General features: G+C 40.6%; 1 protein-coding gene across 3 annotated transcripts in view; it reads left to right on the top strand.

Annotated features, from left to right (window-relative positions):
* Nucleotides 1–20,184, top strand: part of COL6A3 (collagen type VI alpha 3 chain) — a 147,834-nt gene that overhangs the window by 57,980 nt on the left and 69,670 nt on the right. For all 3 annotated transcript variants that reach the window (XM_060783504.2, XM_067469966.1, XM_067469959.1), the window contains 6 exons: nt 485–1,102; nt 2,398–2,997; nt 6,674–7,270; nt 10,946–11,548; nt 14,993–15,339; nt 18,281–18,359. In XM_060783504.2, coding sequence (XP_060639487.2) covers nt 485–1,102; nt 2,398–2,997; nt 6,674–7,270; nt 10,946–11,548; nt 14,993–15,339; nt 18,281–18,359 — 2,844 coding nt within the window. The remainder of the gene's footprint in view (nt 1–484; nt 1,103–2,397; nt 2,998–6,673; nt 7,271–10,945; nt 11,549–14,992; nt 15,340–18,280; nt 18,360–20,184) is intronic.

The following is a 20,184-nucleotide window of genomic DNA, read 5'->3' as shown; positions in this document are numbered from 1 at the left end:
GCCCAGGCCTACTCTCTACCCCAGTTTTGTGTTAGCTAAGTCAAACAGAACCAAGATGAAATCCCTCTAAAACACATATGCTTTGATTTTTTTTCTGTCTTGAATGACTATAACTGTCAGGATGTCCATACCAGTTTGGGCCTAGCTGTTTCGTTCCTCCGTGACATGATATGAAGAGGGGGAGGTTGGGAAGATGGATGAGAGCATATTATAGATAAGGACATCTGGTCTTATGGGAAAATGAAACTGTAGGATGACTACTGTGGGAATGGAATGTGTCCAGTAGAGGGGAATGGGATTGGGAAACAATATACCCGAGGTGTTTGGCGGGAAACTTTTAGAACTCCCTTTCTTATGGTTGTGACGGAATAAATCTGTTTCCAAATATTGTTCTTTGTGAGCTTGCTTTTGTTCCAAGAGCTTCCAGATTCTGACAATAACTTTCATGTCTTTTTCTCTCCTGTCCTCCACAATTTTTAAACAGGTGATGAAATTCAGAGGAAAGATGTTGTGTTTCTGATAGATGGTTCAGATACCACCAGGAGTAGTTTCCCAGAGCTGAAGTCCTTTGTGCAAAGAGTGGTTGATAATTTGGATGTTGGTCCTGGCAAAGTTCATGTCGCTGTGGTTCAATACAGTAATGATGTTAACCTAGAGTTTAACCTGAAGGAGTACCCAGACAAAGCAAGTGTGATTAAGGCTGTCCAGAGAATAACTCCTATGGGAGGCTATGCTGTTAACACAGGGGCTGCCCTTCAGTACCTGATTAGCGAGGTTTTCACAAGAGAGGCTGGGAGCAGGTTGCAGGAAGGTGTGCCACAATTTGTGATCCTGCTGACTGCTGAAAGGTCGAGAGATGATGTCAGAAGACCAGCCTTAGAACTGAAGACAAGGGGTGCAGTGCCTTTGGCCATTGGATTTGGAAATGCAGATATCACTCAGCTGCAGACAATTTCCTTGGTTCCTGAATTTGCAGTCTTTGTTTCCGGTGTTAGTGAACTGGGCCGCATTCAGCAGCTCATAGGAGAAAGAGTGACTCGACTGACAAAGGTAGAAATAGAGGCTTTGACTCCAGAAATCACTGTTCCACTTCCTCGCCCAGGTAAGAAGAAAAAACGTAACAACTGAATATCTACTGCAATTAGGCAGTCCCCAAGATATTAGGTTAGCCCCTACCCTCCAAGACTTTTGGGCTAGTTTAAAAACATGGCAGACAGGCTTTCTGTGATGGAATTAAAATCATGGGTAGTTCATATTTTTACCTGCCCACACACTTTCTGGCCAGAAAAAGGAAATATGCCACACAGATTATCAGTAAAGAACAAGGAGTTTACTCTTTGAAATGCAGAGCAATATATATACAGTCATGTGAACAGTTGCATTGACTCACACAATGTCCTTTGTGAAAGATTCAAATGGTCTTTAGATGTCCATGTGGAAGATCTTCTTCCAGCAGTTCATGAATGAAGAACTCTCTCTCTGTGCAAGCTCTTGCACAGCTAAAGCCGAAATATGTACCTGTTGCCAAAACTCCCAGGCTAAGCTAGTCTTTTGGGCGTAGCCCAATAGATCAGCTTTGTGTTTTGCATTTTCAGTTAACATACTCACCAACTGATTTTTTTACATGCCCAAACACTTTTGACCTTGTGTAATTTATAGTCAAACTGAGGATTTAGCGACTGCTTACTCCGGCACTTTGATTTTTAATTGCAGATAGTCAGCATTATTCACAAGTTTTACTGCGTTTTAGAAATTTTATCATATGGGGTTTATGTGTGTAGTTGTTTTTAGACTTCTGTTGCTGTTTTATATGCTATGTATTATATGTGGCATTTCGAAGTATAATTCCCCTCCCCACTCTCAGTTATTTTGAAGATTTTTTTTTTAAAATGAGGATAGCTTTCAGTGACATTTCTAAAGTAAAGTAAAGTGAGTTATTATACAATATATTTTGTTCTAATCACTGTCTGACAAATATTGTGAGGGAAGGAAGACTGAGGGCCATGAATATTATCCACCAATGAAGTATAAGGAAATTGGTACCCATATTACATCTTGTTCCCCTTTCAAAGTTCTAGACTTAAGTAGATGAATAATCACACCAGGCAGTGATTAGAACAAAATATATTTTATAATAACTCAAATGTTCCAAATGTACAAGAAACCATTAATATTTTCTAATTGCTTGCAGAGATATTGAGCACTTCTTTGCTTCTCATTGTAACAAAGCAATGATCACCATTAAGGCATGTCAGTACACATGTTGTACCAAATCAGTTAACAAGCTACAGTATGTAAATTGATGACAGAGCATGGCTGTGTGTATTTTTATTTATTTACCAGTGTTGTTCTTTGTTCTGGTATCATGCAGAATATTTTTCATTTTTTTTTAAATAGAGGATGGAAAGAAAGATGTTGTATTCCTTATTGACGATTCCCAGTATGCAGTTCCTGAATTCAATTCTGTTCGTGAGTTTATTGAGAGACTTGTTAGCAATTTGAATGTGGGTTCTGATAATACTCGAATTGCAGTAATTCAGTTCAGTGAAGACCCCAGGATTGCATTTTTTCTAAATACACACTCCACCAAGGAAGAGGTACAAGATGCAGTAAGAAGGCTAAAACCCAAAGGAGGGAGACAAGTGAACCTTGGTTCTGCCCTTACATATGTGTCAAAGAATATATTTACAAGGCCCATGGGAAGTCGCATAGAAGAAGGTGCACCTCAGTTTTTAATCCTCCTCTTTTCTCATCCATCTGATGATGAAGTAGAAGAACCAGCAATACAAGTCAAACAAGTTGGTGTGGCACCACTTACTATTGGAAAGAATGTGGATCCAGAACTAATGCACTCAATAGCCCTGAGTCCTCAGTATGTGTTCCAGGTGTCAACCTACCAGGATCTTCCTAGTCTGGAACAGCAATTGATAAGCCCTGTTACAACGCTTACAACACAGCAGATACAAGGACTCATAGGTGATACCAGTCGCCCAGCAGGTAAGGGTACTTTGTACTATTGTTCATATAAATAATGTCTCCATCTTTGCCTTTCTGTCACCCATCAACTGTCCTAGTGAAAATTCTAGTCTGGCTTATCACATGTTTCTAAAGTAGACAAGACAAAGCAAACACTACCGAATGACAGAACTCTAGTCTTAGGACCTCATCACATTGACATTACCCCATCCAAGGACAATTCGGACTCATTTCCTTCCCTGTCCCATTTCATTGTTGCAAAGCAAGAAAGTGCTGCTGCAGACAAAGAGCAATAGAGAGCAGTGTTTGGCTGGGGAGTTTGGCTGGCGAAGTGGAGGCAGAGGAAGCAGAGAAAAGGGAGAAACAGAAAAAGAGAGGCTCTTTGGTTGATAAATAAAGGGAAAAAGAGGGAGGACTCTAAAAACCTTTCCCTTGTGATGAATGTGAAGGTGGGCAACAAGAGGTCAAGAACTTTTAAAGAAAACAGTGGCATGGGAAGGAGTAAAAGTTTCACAGAGCAATTTGCAATTGAAAAGCATTATTGCCATCGCTATAGGGACAGACCCCAATGTTTCTCTATAAATCTGTAAGTCCATGTGATGAAGTCCTTACAGAAAACACAAATCACAAAGAGAGCAGAACTGAGCAAAATGACTCAATTTGTTAGACAGGAGGTTTAACTTAGGAGAAAGTGTCTAAGTCCCTCAAAGGCTGGATCTACACTGCCCTATATCCCAGGATTTCATCCCAGGACCCTTCTATACTTATCTAAAACCCAGGAGGAAACATGTTAAAGCAACCCAGTTCCTCCTGGATTTGAGTCCCCAGCCAGCCCACAACCCTGGGTAACCTGGGATGGCATCCAACCACCCCCCAGCTCCCCATTCCCTCACCAAAAATTACCCAAAGGGGGGGGGGTGCCAGTAGTGCAGGCTCCTCTGTAGAATCCTTCTGTTGCCTGGAAATGATGCATAGTTTGGTGGGAAGGAGAGGAGGGAAATTCCTCCCCCCAATCACCTCTTGACATGTCATTTCCAAGTGTCAGGATGACTCTGTTGAGAGGCTTCCATTGTCTGTAGTTTTGGGGGGTAAAATAGGGGTTGGGAGAAGAGGGGTGCCCTCCCACTCCTCACATCTTTTGGGAGCCTGAAGAAGCAGGGTGGCTGTGCAAACTGACCCCCGGGGCTGCAGAAGCAGTTCCGGGAGTCAGTCTCCACAGAATCTTTACCTCTAAAGACCATACCTTATCTTAAAATCTGGATCTTTAGAGGTGTTTAATTAATATGGGGTACACTGGGAAAACCAGGTTGACGCTGCATTAATTTACCTGAAGCATTGGTTGGATGCCACAGGTGAAAGTGAAACAGGTCCCACGTTTTGAGCCTGTCTGGAAGGGTCTCCAGATTATATGCTTATCCAAGATTATCTGGCAGTGTAGACTAATATAATCCAGTACAAATCAGATAATCTGAGATCAGATCCTGGGATATAGGGCAGTGCAGAAGGGGTCCAAGTTGACTCTCATTTTTTCAGCTCTGCACTATGGGGTTTTGGCATAGTGGCATGTTCTAGTTCCTTCAAAATAGTAAGAACAAGTTCATCTAGAGATACATTTCTAGTGTAATATATTGCTGCCATGATTTTTGCATGCTGCAGCTGTGAGTTCTGTTCAAGAAATACCACCCTACAACAACTTTGGGTAGCCTGAATTGGGTAGACAGAATGGTTTTTGTATTTTGTATTTAGAAGATAGACATATATTAAAAATATTTGGGATTGTTTCTCTGTATATTGCCTATCAAGCTATGGAATACCCTATTACTGGACTTTTAGGACTTCCACACATCCATATAACCCAGAATAATCTGGTCTGCTTTGTCCCAAATTAATTTGTTTTTATCTGAGTCATCGTTTGGATGTCCCATGTGAAAATATGAGCGGTTGCACATTTTCGGCGCTGTGTAGATATGGCCTACAATAATCGAGTTCAAAGCAGATATTGTGGATTACTTGCCTTGATATTCTGGGTTATATGGCTGTGTGGAAGGGCCCTACAACATCTGGTATTTGTTGGTGGTCTCTCACCCAAATGCTAATGTTATCTTGCTTAATTTCCAAGATTAAATGGAATCTGATATCTTTCAGGTATTAATATTTTTAGATAATTTAAAATAGTTAATTTTCCAAACAAACACTATTACCAGAATGAATGTTAATGTAACATCATGAACTATTATCCCAGTCCTTATTACTGCTTGTGTACCATTAAGTCAATTTGCATTCCACCAAGGCACACTGAAGCTGGCATAGTATATACTCTGTTGTCAACAGAAACTGATTTTGTTAAACTTATTAGAAATAAAGACCAGGTATAAGAACTAAATCTTTCTGTCTTTAAGTCAATGATAGTTTAGTAATTCAATATTTATGTCAGTTGGGTTGTTGTCAGTTTTTCAGGCTGTATGACCATGTTATAGAAACATTTTCGGGCTGTATGGCCTACAACAACCCAGTGACATGAAAGCCTTCAACAATACATTTATGTGAGTTCCTTTGATTCATTGAGTCTACTCAGGTTGAAATTAAGGGCCCTTCCACACAGCCATATAACCCAGAATATCAAGGTAGATAATCCATAATATCTGCTTTGAACTGCGTTATTTGAGTCCATATTGCCATATAATCCAGTTCAATTTGGATTTTATATAGCTGTGTGGAAGGGACCTAAGAGCAGTATTAAGGTGAAAAACATAAGAAATGTGTAGGCATGTGTTTGTGTATATGTGTGTTTTTAAATGCTATATGGGGGATGTATTTTGAGACACCTTTAAATTGCTGTAATAATATATTTAATTTATTTATGTTTTGACACGATGGCATTTTGTATGCTTTTCTCTGTACGGTTTTTATCTATAGTGTTTTTAGATTTAGGGAAAGTGTGTGTATGAATGATATATACAAATGAGTGAGTGAGATTTCTGCTTGTATGTGTAAGGTTATATGTATATCCCCAAAGTATCAATATATACAGACAGCCCAGAAACAGCTGTTGCTGCTTACAATCCTGTATGAACTGCCAGTTTGGGCATTTTTATACAGGCAGTCTCCAAGTTATGAACAAGATAGATTCTATAGGTTTGTTCTTAAGTTGAAATTGTTTGTAAGTCAGGACAGGTACATTTTAAGTGTAACACCAGCCCTATATATATTTGGATAGCAAAGAAAGGGTTAACACCCCTGTGGTGTTTGATTTGCTGCCTGTGCCCCTCTTCAGAAGATTTCACCTCACTTTCTATCCTTGTGTTTTTAGTAGTTATATTTATATTTTTAATGTACCAAACATGCCAGGTTTGTATGAAAATGTGACACTATTTCCTGTGCTGGTCAATGACTGAAATAAATGTTTTGATTGATTGATATCCTTGTGATAATTGGATTTTGAAACATTTGGCTTGTTCTGGAAACTGGTGATAAAGCTTCAGTGGAAACCTCTTTCCCTATGAAAACTCTTTCAGGAGGGAATTTCTCTTCCTAGGGATAGATTTTGCTCCCTTCCTGTTGCCTCACTCCCATTCTTAACTAGAAGTCATTTGTAAGTCGGATGTATGTAACTTGGGGACTGCCTGTATATACAAAGCTTGCAATTCTATGTGTGAGACATTGTTCCACTTTCCCATATTTATTTTCCCTTCTACAGATATTGACAGTGAAGCAAAGGACATTGTCTTCCTTATCGACAGTTCTGACAACGTTGGGGCGGATTTTGCTCATATTCGAGATTTTGTAATACGAATTATCCAGCAGTTAGATGTTAGATCAAGGAAAGTGAGAATTGGTGTGGTCCAATTCAGCAATGATGTATTCCCTGAGTTCTTCTTAAAAACCCATCAAACCAAGAATGCTGTGCTACAAGCCATACGCCGCATGCGGCCCAGAGGAGGTACTCCCCTGAATGTTGGGAAAGCTCTGGATTATGTTGTGAAGAACCACTTCATAAAATCTGCAGGAAGCAGGCGAGAAGATGGAGTCCCACAGCATTTAGTTCTGTTGCTTGGAGGGAGATCCCAGGATGATGTTGGAAGACCTTCCAGTGTGATCCTGTCATCAGGGATAAAGAGCCTGGGTGTGGGAGCAAAGAACGCAGATAGTGCAGAACTGCAAAGAATTACCAATGACCCCAGAACGACATTCATTGTGAGAGAATTTGCTGAGCTCCCAGTAATAGAGAAAAGGTTCTTTGCATCATTTGAAGCACCTCAAGAACCACCGTTGGAACCAACTGAATTCCCTCTCGGTCAGTCTCTCATTTTGGAATGAAATGTCAGATGCAGCATTGGAGGGGTACTGAATGTATAGTGGAAGCTAACAGTATTTACTTTGGGCTGAGGTGCTTTAGAAAAGACATGTGCTTGGGTAAAAACATTACAGGTAGGCACAGCTTAACTGTCTCTTTTCACAGTCAGAGCTTCCTATGGCCAAAGAAACAAGTTATCCTTACACAAAATAGGCTTAATGCTTTTCAGTGAAAGAATTGCAAGAAAATACAAAACTTGGATTGCACAGAACCTCCCTCCCCGCCAAATCCCATTTAGGAATGGATCATGTTGAATTTTGTAGCTCTTGCATCATGAGTAAAGTTGCACAGCATGGGCTGCTTGTTTGTAATTTATAATTTTCAAGATTAGGCTTCATACCAATATAACCAAATTAATCCCCTTGTTCTCTCCTAACTTCATAAAGAGACATCCAAACACTCTGAAATATGAAAAACACTGTTCATTTCACATATTTCATTACAATCAGTTAAAACAATTCTAAAAGAGAAGTCTTTCAAAATGCAAAAATAAATAGATTTAAAAAGTGACAGTGCTTAGTTGGTTTATTTATTTCATACATTACACTGGCTTACAGCCATTCATATTGTATGGATGGGTGGAAAAAGAAAGGGAAAGATAACACCATTTCAGTCTTTTTCCATAATCCACATTCAAAGCCTATCCCTCTCCCACCCCCCTTTCAAATTCCTATCCCTCCAACCCATTCCTGTAGTAATTGCTGCCAACTTTTCCAAACTAGGGCTGGCTACTTCTTTGAGCCAACACAATTCCCATTTACCACTTTATCACATGGGCAGATTTCAGTGACATATGCCAACTCTGCCCTATATCACCCACAAAGCTCCCATCAAGCAACGCTGGCAGAGCTCCATGGATAATGTAGGGCAGAGCCGGTGCACAGTCCATGCTTCCCCGTGTGGGACCAGCTGGAACAGGAGCCAGACAATATGGGGTGTGGGGCGCTGGGTTCCCCACACCCCACGACAACGTGGGGCAATTCTGGTGGTTGTGTGACAAGGTAGTTATACTTCCCATTTACAGTAATGCAGCTTCACACTGTGATGGCCAATAACAAACTCCCACAAATTTGTATTAAAGAAAGCCCTTAATGTGCATCAATGCTCTGTAGTTAATGCAATCACCACCAGAGTCTCACTGTACATAACATTTCCCATGTACAGCAATACTGCTTTCTTCAATACTGGTTTGAAATTGCATGAAATGCTCAGTGTTGATGGGGCCATGGGCTCTTGATCCAAGGGAGGAGGGCTGTTGGGCATGTTTGCTAGATAACCCAGAAGTGCCTCATCTGTTCCTGAAGCTCATAGTTGGCAATGGGTTAGAATGTGGTAGTGATGGAGCAAGAAAGAGTTGCATTGCTCCTGCATTGTATGCCTGGCTTTGCCTTCTGCAGGCAGATTGCTATTCTCCTCTAAATTGCCAATTAGAACAACTCCAAATTAGAAGATTTATAGATGTTGTTAATCCTCCTTAGATACGAGGAGATTACATTCTCCATTGCAAAGTCACATATAGGAGTGATAACCAAGGTTATGACAATTGTGCTATATCTTGCATTAAAATTACCCAATAACAACAAGGAACTTGTGGATAGCTCAGGGCCTTTCTACACAACCATGTAACCCAGTTGACAGCAGATAATGTGGGATTTTATCCAGCTATGTGGAAGGGGCTATATCCACTGATATTTTAAATAAAAATGTAGTATTTTCTCAGCAGTGTTTCCACTTCCATGCTCTTTCATTACTTTTTTGCAGCAGGGGTGTTTCCCCCCCTGGATTTCTCAATTATTTCCCATTTCAAACCTCTGTTGTTTCATATCAATTAAACAAAGAAAAGGAACGAGAAGCACATGGAATAACTATTTTTCCTATCTTGCGTATGGCTTTGTATCCTTTTGATATGTAGCATTAGGAACTAGTCTGCTGGCTTTTCATTATTATTATTATTTTTATTATTATAACTTTATTTGTACCCCGCTAGCATCTCCCAAGGGATTCGATGCGGCTTACACAGGCCGAAGCCCCAAAAACACAATACAACAATACAATACCCAAAGCAAATTAAAAACAGTTAAGCAGGAAAACAATAACAGTAACAATACAACAAGACTCTATTAAAACTGGGCCGGCCGGAGTAGGGGTACAGGCTTAAAAGTGCTGATGTGGCGGGAGGGATATAGGATTATAATATAAGTGCGTAATGAGTAATACCTCTATCCTCTTCTACACTGCCATATAATCCTGTTCAAAGCAGATAATCTGGATTTTATATGGCAGTGTAGAAGGGGCCTCTGTGTATTAAATATGTGAATAAAAAGAGTTTAGGTGTCTTTTTGTTGTTGTTATGATATTTAAAGCTATGAAGATGAGAAATTGTCTCTTGCAAAATAAATGCAGATTCTTGTATATGTAAACGAGTATGCATTATATGAAAGGCAGGCTAAAACCTTTTTATACACTGCCATATAATCCAAATTATAAATTCAGATAATCCACATTATTTGTTTTCAACTGAAATATATGAGTCCATTCTGCCATATAATCCAGTTCAAAATTAATAATCTGGATTTTATGTCAGTGCAGAAGGGGCCTTTGAAAGGCTTTTAAAGAAGGAGATTTTTAAGATCAAATCTGGAGGTGTAGTGGTTTTGGCATGAATACATTTTAAATTGGTTTTAATGATTGTTACTGTTAATTTGTAATTAATACAATTGGATGTCTAATTGTATTTTAATGTTTATATATACAGTAGAGTCTCACTTATCCGTCATTCCGTTTTATCCGACACTCTTATTTGACCCCCCCCCCCCTTTTTCCCCTCCAGCATTCCCTTTCAATTAAAAGAGCGCTCCCTAACTCACTCTCCATTATCAATAAGCGTATAGGGCAAAGCAAGGAGGAGAAGGAAGGAGGAAAACGGGGGAAAGAGGCAGGGCCGGAAGTGGAAATGTCATCCCTCCTTCCCTCTGTGTTTTCCATGCTCCTCTTCCGCATCCTGGCATGTCCTTTTGGGCCGCTCTAGCGCCGAGGCATTGGCTTGCCTTAACTCTTTGAGTCCCTGTTGTTAGCATTCAAGGTGTCTAGTGGACGGGTAACAGTAGGAGACTCCATATTATCCAACATTTTCATTTATCTGATGTTCTGCCAGCCCGTTTATGTTGGATATGTCAGACTCTACTGTATATTGGATTTTAAATTGCATTGAAATGCTTTTATTGTAAGCTGCTTTAAGTCTCCTTTGTAGAATCGTAGAATCATAGAGTTGGAAGAGACCTCATGGGCCATCCAGTCCAACCCCCTGCCAAGAAGCAGGAATATTGTATTCAAAGCATTAATATATTAATAAACATAATAACAATAATAATAACAATAGTTATATGTTATGTGTATTTTATAAGATGTAGTTGATTTTATGTTTTTAGCAATTGTAACCCACTTAGAGCCACAAGGAGGGGCAGATAAGTAAAATAATAATAATAATGATGATGATGATGATGATGATGATGATGATGATGCTATGCTCCTATTACAAATCTTGAAGATGTCTGGTCAAATGTGTTTTCAAAATGTGCTTTTAACAGCTTCTTCCTATCCTTTTAAATCTTCTAGACAGTAAAAAACAAGCCGACATTGTTTTTTTGCTGGATAGTTCCATCAACTTTGGAAGAGATAATTTCCAGGAAGTTGTTGAATTTGTATATGGCATCGTCGATGCTATCTATGAAGAAGGTGACTCCATTAAAGTTGGCTTAGTGCAGTATAACTCAGATGTGAGTGATGAATTCTTCTTGAAGGACTTCATTGACAAGGAACAGATCTTAGAAGCGGTGAAAAAAATAGCATATAAAGGAGGCCGAACGGCCAATACTGGCACAGCCATCAGACACATCCAAGCAAAACACTTTGTAAAGGAGGCTGGCAGCAGAGTCGATCAGAAGGTCCCTCAGATTGCTTTTATTATAACAGGAGGCAAGCCAGAGGATGATGGGCAGACAGCTGCCTTGGCCCTGGCGCAACAAGGTGTCAAGGTTTTTGCAGTTGGTGTGAGGAACATCGACCTGAGTGACATTGCAAAGCTCTCCAGTGACAGCACCACAGGTTTTCGGGCAGCAACAGCCCAGGAACTGTCGGAATTGAATGAGGCTGTCTTGGTTACATTGAATGATGTCATGAAAGAGCAGCTGTGCGTTGGTGTGGGAGAAGTCTCAAGAGGTAATTAAATATATATAGAGAGGGGGGTTATTTCTGTTACACCATTGTTTTGTTGTTTCTACTTCAAAGCTCCTTCGGATGCTCTAATTGCTATATACAGTTATGCCTTTGATTCTCCTTTCCATATTTGGTAATACAAATGCTAATTCCAATGTTCTGGTTTATAAAAATTACATCAGCAGTTGCTGCAAAATTAGGGAATCAGATTCAGCCTTTTTTACATATTAACTGGAGACCTGGGAAACATTTAAAATATTTACCAGCTTCAAAAAAGTTTTACTATTTTCTTTACGATTGAAGGAATACGGGATCTGTCACCAGTATTCCTAAAGTGGGTTTGCCTGGGTAAAATGTACTTTGGGCCAATGGACTCTCTAATAGCTGACTTAGGGCCTTTCCACACAGCCATATAACCCAGAATATCAGGGCAGATAATCCACAATATCTGCTTTGAACTGGATTATCTAAAAACCCTGCTTTGTTCCGAATTAATTTGATATTGGAAAGACCCGAGTCTTCCTGAAAGACTTGGGTTGAATCCAGTATGGCCACTGTCTGGACTCAGAAGTTCTGGGACTTCTGAGGGAACTGTCCTCACAGCCCTCACAGTTTTCCAAGCTGATCACCCAAGAAAATCATAGAATCATAGAATCAAAGAGTTGGAAGAGACCTCATGGGCCATCCAGTCCAACCCCCTGCCAAGAAGCAGGAATATTGCATTCAAATCACCCCTCACAAATGGCCATCCAGCCTCTGCTTAAAAGCTTCCAAAGAAGGAGCCTCCACCACACTCTGGGGCAGAGAGTTCCACTGCTGAACGGCTCTCACAGTCAGGAAGTTCTTCCTAATGTTCAGATGGAATCTCCTCTCTTGTAGTTTGAAGCCATTGTTCCGCGTCCTAGTCTCCAAGGAAGCAGAAAACAAGCTTGCTCCCTCCTCCCAGTGGAGGAGGGAGAAGCGGAAAGGAAAATAACTTATCCGGCTGCCATTAAACTGCTGCCAGAGCTCTCCTGTCACAAAGAAATGACACACCAGGAGAAGGGGGAGGAGAAAAATCACTAGTGCCCCTCCTTCTCCTGGCGTGTCATTTCTACATGCCAGGAGATCTCTGGCAGCAATTTAATGGAAGCCGAGTAAGGTATTTTACTTTTCTCCCCGTTTTTAATTGTTTTGGGAAGGGGATGAGAGTGTCTCTGGGAGGGCATGTGGACACCCCCCCCCCCCCCAGAAAAGTATGTGTTTTCTGAACCTGTGCAGACTTCAACCCAGGCGCAATCACATTTTTTTAAATGTGATTGCTCTTGGGTTAAAGGGCTGTGTGGAACTGCCCACAAAATGAGAATTTAGTCCCAGGATCCAGTGTAGCATGGTTTTAGAGCAGGGGTCCACAAACTTTTTAAACAGAGGGCCAGGTCACAGTCCCTCAAACTGTTGGAGGGCCGGATTATAATTTGAAAAAAACATGAATTCCTATGCACACTGCACATATCTTATTTGTAGTGCAAAAACCACTTAAAAACAATACAATAATTAAAATTGAGAACAATTTTAACAAATATAAACTTATTAGTATTTCAATGGGAAGTGTGGACCTGATTTTTGCTGATGAGATAGGATTGTTGTTGTTGCGTACTTTCAAGTCATTTCAGACTTAAGTTGACCCTGAGTGAGGGCCGGGTAAATGACCTTAGAGGGCCGTATCTGGCCCTTGGGCCTTAGTTTGAGGACCCCTGTTTTAGAGTATGAATTAATTTTATTGCAACTGTCACAACCTAGGACTGTTTCTAAAGTATGGAGCAGAAAGATTTGCGTAATACTACTGGCACAGGTATTTGCCAATTCCAAAGGAAACTATAAAGGAAGGGATAAAATGAGAAATTATTTGAATGATAACATAAACAAATGACTAACTTATAGTGAATTCAGCTAGGGAGGATTACTAGTGTATTAGATGGGCTTGTGAATAATATGATACAATGTCAGAACCAGTAAAGTTGCTTCTCTTATTGGATGAGAATAATAGTTTATATAAACAATATAACACTGTTTACAATAGTGGAAGCTAGCAAAGATCTGTCTCTGATTGGGTGGAAAGAAGCCAGAGTTATTATAAAACAAGTACTGGAGATACAGAAGCCAGGCTACGATGAATGAGTGTCCCATGCACTAACACAGCTGTTTCTAACAGCTTTGCTGTTTCTAGCTTATGGAGACTCAGGCAATGCTGATAAGATATACAGACTATGATAAACAGTAAAATTCCTATCTTAGTGGATAGAATGCTTATAATAGATGCTGTAACACATAGGATGCAATGCCGAAGGATGATTATCTTCCATAGATGCCTGTGTCTCTCCTCCACAGATGTTATGCTTATGTTCCTCTATATATTAAGTGTGTGTGCGCTTCCTAAGGAAAAAAACTCACAAGATATTATAACTGCACAGTTACTTGTCAATATGTAATGCCTTGTAGGACCCTTTCACACAGCCATATAACTCAAAATACCAAGGCAGATAATCCACACTATCTGCTTTGAACTGGATTGACTCCACACTGCCATATAATCCAGTTCAATGTGGATTTTATACATCTGTGCGTAAGGGGCTACAGTGAATGCTGTTAAGATAAATATGAAACAGTCTGATGACAAGATATATGATATATTACCAGAAAGATAAAGTTAACAGAATACAATATGTGTAAACAATTAGGAGTCTGTGTTTTCTCCTAAGGCAGTGGTTCTCAACCTGGGGTCCCCAGATGTTTTTGGCCTTCAACTCCCAGAAATCCTAACAGCTGGTAAACTGGTTGGGATTTCTGGGAGTTGTAGGCCAAAAACATCTGGGGACCCTAGGTTGAGAACCACTGTCCTAAGGGAAGTATACATGTTATATCTATGACTATATATAATAAAATGGCATAAAAGAATAAGGGAGAGCCATCTCATTCTCACATTTAAATGTGCCAAGACTCCAGTACTTAAGACAATGGAGTGACGTATTAAACCTGATTTGCTGCCTGTTTGAATTATACCGATGGTTGGCAGCCCAAGTGAAAAGAGAGACCTCCAGGCTGATACAAATTAACTGACAAAAGGCTTTAATCCCTCATCCTAAATTGGGATGGGAAACTATGGAAGGCTTTGGGGTTTCATTATCTTCTGAGGAAAACATGGGACCTCCTGGAAAAAGACTGGGACTTCAATCAAGCAAAAACCTGTAGTAGAAAACTGTCTCTGTCATATTTATGTTGGAAGTAGATTAAAGTGATAAACTTTTTCAGTATTGGTGAACATGACTAAAAGAGCATTAGGTAACATATGTAACAGTTATATAAAATGTATATTTGGTAGAATACCACAGTGTTGATACAGCTACACTGCCTTGAGTCTTCTACTCTGGATATGCATTCACACTTTTGTCACTTTTTTATCCACTCTAGATTGTAATCTGGATGTTATAATTGGATTTGATGTCTCAGATGTTGGACCAGGGCAAAGTATATTCAATGTGCAAAGAGTACTGGAGTCAAATGTTGAAGATATATTGAACAGAATTACTCGAATGCAGAAAATCAGCTGCACACGCAACCAGGCACCAACTGTGCGCGTGGCTCTCCTAGCGCAGACTCCCTCTGGAGAAGTGGAAGCATTTGACTTTTCTGAGTATCAGCCAGAATTGTTTGAAAAATTCCGAGCCTTGAGCAACCGTGGGCCATATGTCTTGACTGCAGAAACTCTCAGGTCTTATCAGAATAAATTCAGAGCATCTTCTGCAGGAAGTGTCAAGGTACGTTTTACAACCATTCTTACTTTTGGAAAATTTATTGTATTTATCATGTCAGAAGCGAACCGAGGGTACAGTTGTAATGTATTTAAAAACATGAACAAAGTTTTAAAACCTGACATTATACTAAATGTCCTTTGACCAGTAGCTGGCTCCTTGGAGTGCCTCTGGTGTTGCTATAAAGGTGCATGAGGCAGGGCTCAGACTGCATTGTAATAGGTGGTCTGTGGCTTGCTCTTCTCCACACTCGTATATCGTAGACTTTGTGGCCCCATTTCTTAAGCTTGGCTCTGCAACTTGTGGTGCTAGAGTGCAGTCTGTTCAGCACCTTCCAAGTTACCCAGTCTTCTGTGTGTCCAAGGTCTCTCATTTGGTATCAGCCATGGCTTGAGGTTCTGGGTTTGAGCCTGCCACTTTTGGACTCTCGCTTGCTGAGGTGTTCCTGTGATTATCTCTGTACATCTTAGAAAACTATTTTTTGATTTATGGCATTGGCATGCTGGCAGATGTTCAAACGGGATGGGCCAGAGATGTCACTGCCTTGGTCCTTTCATTGTTGGCTGCTGCTTCCTGGTGGATGTCATGTGTTGCAATACCAGCTAAACAGTATAATTTCTCCAGTGGTGTGGGGCATAGACATCCTGTGATAATGGAGCATTATAGCATGCACTATTTTAACATGTTGAGTTCCACACTAGGCATGTGTATTCAGCAGCAGAGTAGCAAATTACAAGGGCAGTTGTCTTCGCTGTGTTTGGTTGTAGTCCCCAGGTTGTGGCCGGTCAGCTTTTGTATTATATTTTTTCTCGCACCCATGTTTTGCTTGATAGTCAAGCAGTGCTTCTTGTAAGCCAGAGCATAGTCCAGGGTAATTCCTAAGTATTTGGGTGTGCTGCAATGCTCCAGTGGGATTCCTTCCTCAGAGCTCAAGATGCTTCTTAAGGTGAAAAGCACACACATGTGTTGTAGATGGATTAGGAATCAGCTGGTTTTCCCTTTAATAGACAGTAACAGCACCTAAAGCTTTGGAGAGCTTCTGTTCAACCATTTCAAAGCTCTGTATTTAGGAGGTGATGGCACGATTGTCAGCATATATGAAATTATTTGTCCCTTCTGGCAGTGGCTGATCATTTGTGTAAATGTTAAACACTGATGGAGCAAGCACGCTCCCCTGAGGCAGGCCGTTCTTTGGTTTTCGCCATCTGCTTCTCTGGCTCTGGAATTGTACAAAAAAGCTCTTTGTAGCAGATTTCCTATGAAGAGGGTGAGGTGGTAGTCCTTTGTGATATTATAACTTTTTCTCAGGAGAAGATGATGATTTACAGTGTCATAGGCTGCTGACAGGTCTATGAAGACAGCTCCTGTAATCTACTGCCATACTTTTGGAAAATAACTTTACCATCATCATCTGATGGTATCAAAGGAAAACATAAAAATTTCAGTTTACAAACAACAAATAGACAGGAAAGGTGAACTATTAGAAGAATGATATCAATACTTGCCATGCTTTGACAAAGGCTGTCTTTTAATTGTTGTGCTCTGCCTCGAGCCATGAAAAGAAGCAGGTAAGAAATAAAATGCATTATTGTTGTTGTTTAACAAAGTGTTTCACTGAATTCTGATCCGTTTGCAATAATATTTTTATTCTAGTATTATGGAGCATGATCTATTTTGTCTTTAGTTTTAATGTAGAGACACATTTCTTCACCACAGTTTAAGAGAGGCAGCCACCAGCACCAGACATTTGTGGAGATTGTTTCGAAAAGTAATGAGTTATAGGTGACAGCTAGCTAACAATATGCTGCCATATTGTTAGCTAGGATTTAGAATATTATGTACAATTCAAACTTATCAAAATATGTCAAATCACTTCTGTACAGGGCTTGGAAAATTGCATTTTATAGCAAAAGAATGCATATTCTGAGCAAGTTTTTTGAGTTCTGTGAAATGTGTTCAAATCGATTTTGGAAGCCTGCCAGACTGAGCCAGTCTATCTGGGTCCTGCACACTTTCTCTCCAAATACTAATATATCAGACTTGGCTTACTCATTCTCAGCTTTTAAAACCTATAGGTCCCTTTCAGGCTCCTTCCTTGTGTGCACCATAAGGCACTGTTCTGTCTAGAAAAAGATGGCAAAAGAATTATCATTGAACTAGACAATTTAATCAAAGTACTATTTTGACACCTCTGAATCACTGAAAGAGGCAGTGTACTTCACCTAAAGAACTCACATATTTTCAGGTTTATGTAACCTAGCTCATCCCAATCATTGCAGTATCTTTCTTGATTTCCAACTAGACAAGTCACTGCACAAATGTAATGCTTACTTCAGGAGATGACGTTCTGTTGATTGTTTTCTGCTACTACAATCTGTTTTCCCAAGAAAAGGTCTGTCAGATCTCAGTGTGTCACGGGGCAGGTTTGCAGGAGAATTGCAAGAGAGAACTTCTGTTCTTTCCTTTAATTGATGCAAAGAAGAAGGAACTTCAACAGGTGTTGCATCTCATGCAAACAATGTTTGCTGAAATTCCCTTTTCTGCACAACTATTAACATTGTAATATACCATGTATTTTCACTCACAACAGAGAACAGATGCAAAATGAACACTCTTAAAAGACTGGTGCTGCAGGCCATCTCCTGAGTATAATCTTAACAACTGACCATGATTATATTGCAGCATTGCAATGAATTATGACTACGAGATTGATTATGATTCCATATTATGACGGAGCGGATTTTTAGTGTAATTTAGATGTTATGTATTAGTGATGTTAGTTGTTCTGATTTCTTTGTAAAGTGTCCTTTTGTACTGTACACCGCCGCGAGTCGCCCTAGGGCTGAGAGCGGCGGTTAATAAATGCAAGAAATAAATAAATAAAATAATAATATACCTGTATGTACTTCTCAATAGAAGCCTAATAACTTAAATACACCCTTTTCAGGTCGTGATTCACTTAACCGATGGCCTTGATGGCCCTAGGGGGCAGCTAGCTGCAGCATCTGCTGATCTGAAGAAAGAAGGTATTGTATAATAATCCTTTATGCTGATAGTAGAATTATTGTAGTTCATGTTTATAAGACCACATATACAAACTCATGCCACTTTACTTCAAGATTAATACAAAGCAACAGTTCTTAACCTGTAGTCTGCGGACCATCAGTGGTCCACGAGACCTAAAATATGGTCCACAAAGGAATCCACTGCAGTCATTACAGCCCCTACGCCTGGCTTCCTGGCTGAATGTGGAAAAGCGCCCTAGAGGCAAGAGTGACTGAGGGAGTGTTAACTGGGTTGCTGCGAGTTTTCCGGGATGTATGGCCATGTTCTAGAAGCATTCTCCCCTGATGTTTCACCCACATCTATAGCAGGCATCCTCAGAGGTTGTGAGGTTTCTTGGAAACAAGGCAAGTGGGGTTTATATATCTGTGGAATGTCCAGGGTGGGAGAAAGAACTCTTGTCTGAATGAGGCAAGTGTGAATGTTGCAATTGAACATCTTGATTAACATTGAGAAGCCTTGCAGCTTCAAGGCTTGGCTGCTTCCTGCCTGGGAGAATCCTTTGTTGGGAGATATTAGCTGGCCCTGACTGTTTCTTGTCTGGAATTCCCCTGTTTTTGAGTGTTGTTCTTTATTTACTGTCCTGATTTTAGAGTTTTGGTTTTTTTTAATACGGTAGCGAGAATTTTGTTCATTTTCATGGTGGAGGCTCCTTCTTTTGAGGCTTTTAAACAGAGGCTGGATGGCTGTCTGTTGGGCATGCTTTGAATGCGATTTTCCTGGACTTTATGGCCCAGTAGACTCCTGTAGGGGTGAGAGGATCCTTCTTCTCCTTTGCCGAATGTAGCATTTGTTGGATTTTCTTGGTGGGTCTGTAGATAGTTTGTAGGTTGTTTCTTCATCAGCTTCCTTATGCGGTCAGTGGTTCCCTTGATGTCTAATAAGAATACTTTTCCTCTGGGTGGGTCATGTCTTTGCTTTTGTGGCTTGTTCTTGATCTTGCAGCTCTTCTGATGTTTGTGGTGTTAACTCTTTAGTGGCCACGGATTCTGAGAGTGGGAGAGAGAATCGCCTGGTGCATTGTGGAACTGGCTGGTTGGAGCTCCAAAAAAAGAAAGGAAGAAAAGGAGGGGTGCCTGTGGGGAAGTGTGAGGCAGACTGTAATAGGGAAGGTGTGAGCCCTGGGGCTGGAGGGGCAGTTAAAGGGGAACGCACCTCTCTGCTTGCTCCTCTGGAGAGGCTGGGGATGGGGGAGCCTGTCTGTTAAGGGGCACGGCATGGTTTGGCCTTTGGGCCACAAAAGGGTTAATGAATCCTCTACCAACATTCTTTGTTTTTGTGTGTGCGTTTCAGTTGCAATTGGCTTCCTCCCATTTTCCAAGGCCCCTTCCACACAGCTGTATAAAATCCATGTGTTACATGGCAGTTTGGACTCAGATAGCCCAGTTCAAATAAGATATTGTGGATTATCTGCTTTGATATTCTAGGTTATATGGCTGTGTGGAATAGCCCTCAACCTGAGTCTGAAAAAAAAAGAAAACCCTCCCAGCTTTGCCTCCTTTTGTGTGCCCCTCCCCCCCCCCCCCACCCAATGTGGATGCACCTACTTCAGCCATGGGCGCCTTCTACACAGCCAAATAATCCAGATTATCAAAGCAGTTCATCCCCATTACCTGCTTTGAACTTTGATTATAAGAGACTACACTGCCATATAATCCAGTACAAAGGAGATCTTCTGGATTTTATTCATCAGTGGAGAAGGGACTATAGATAGGCGTGTAGGTCTACTTAAAATTCTTGTCCCTCTGGCAGCAGGGGGCTGGGAGGAGGTGCTTGGACCCTGAAGAA

Source organism: Anolis sagrei, chromosome 1, assembly GCF_037176765.1.
Source record: "Anolis sagrei isolate rAnoSag1 chromosome 1, rAnoSag1.mat, whole genome shotgun sequence".
Lineage (NCBI taxonomy): Eukaryota > Metazoa > Chordata > Lepidosauria > Squamata > Dactyloidae > Anolis > Anolis sagrei.
This window is presented reverse-complemented; position numbering and strand designations above follow the sequence as displayed.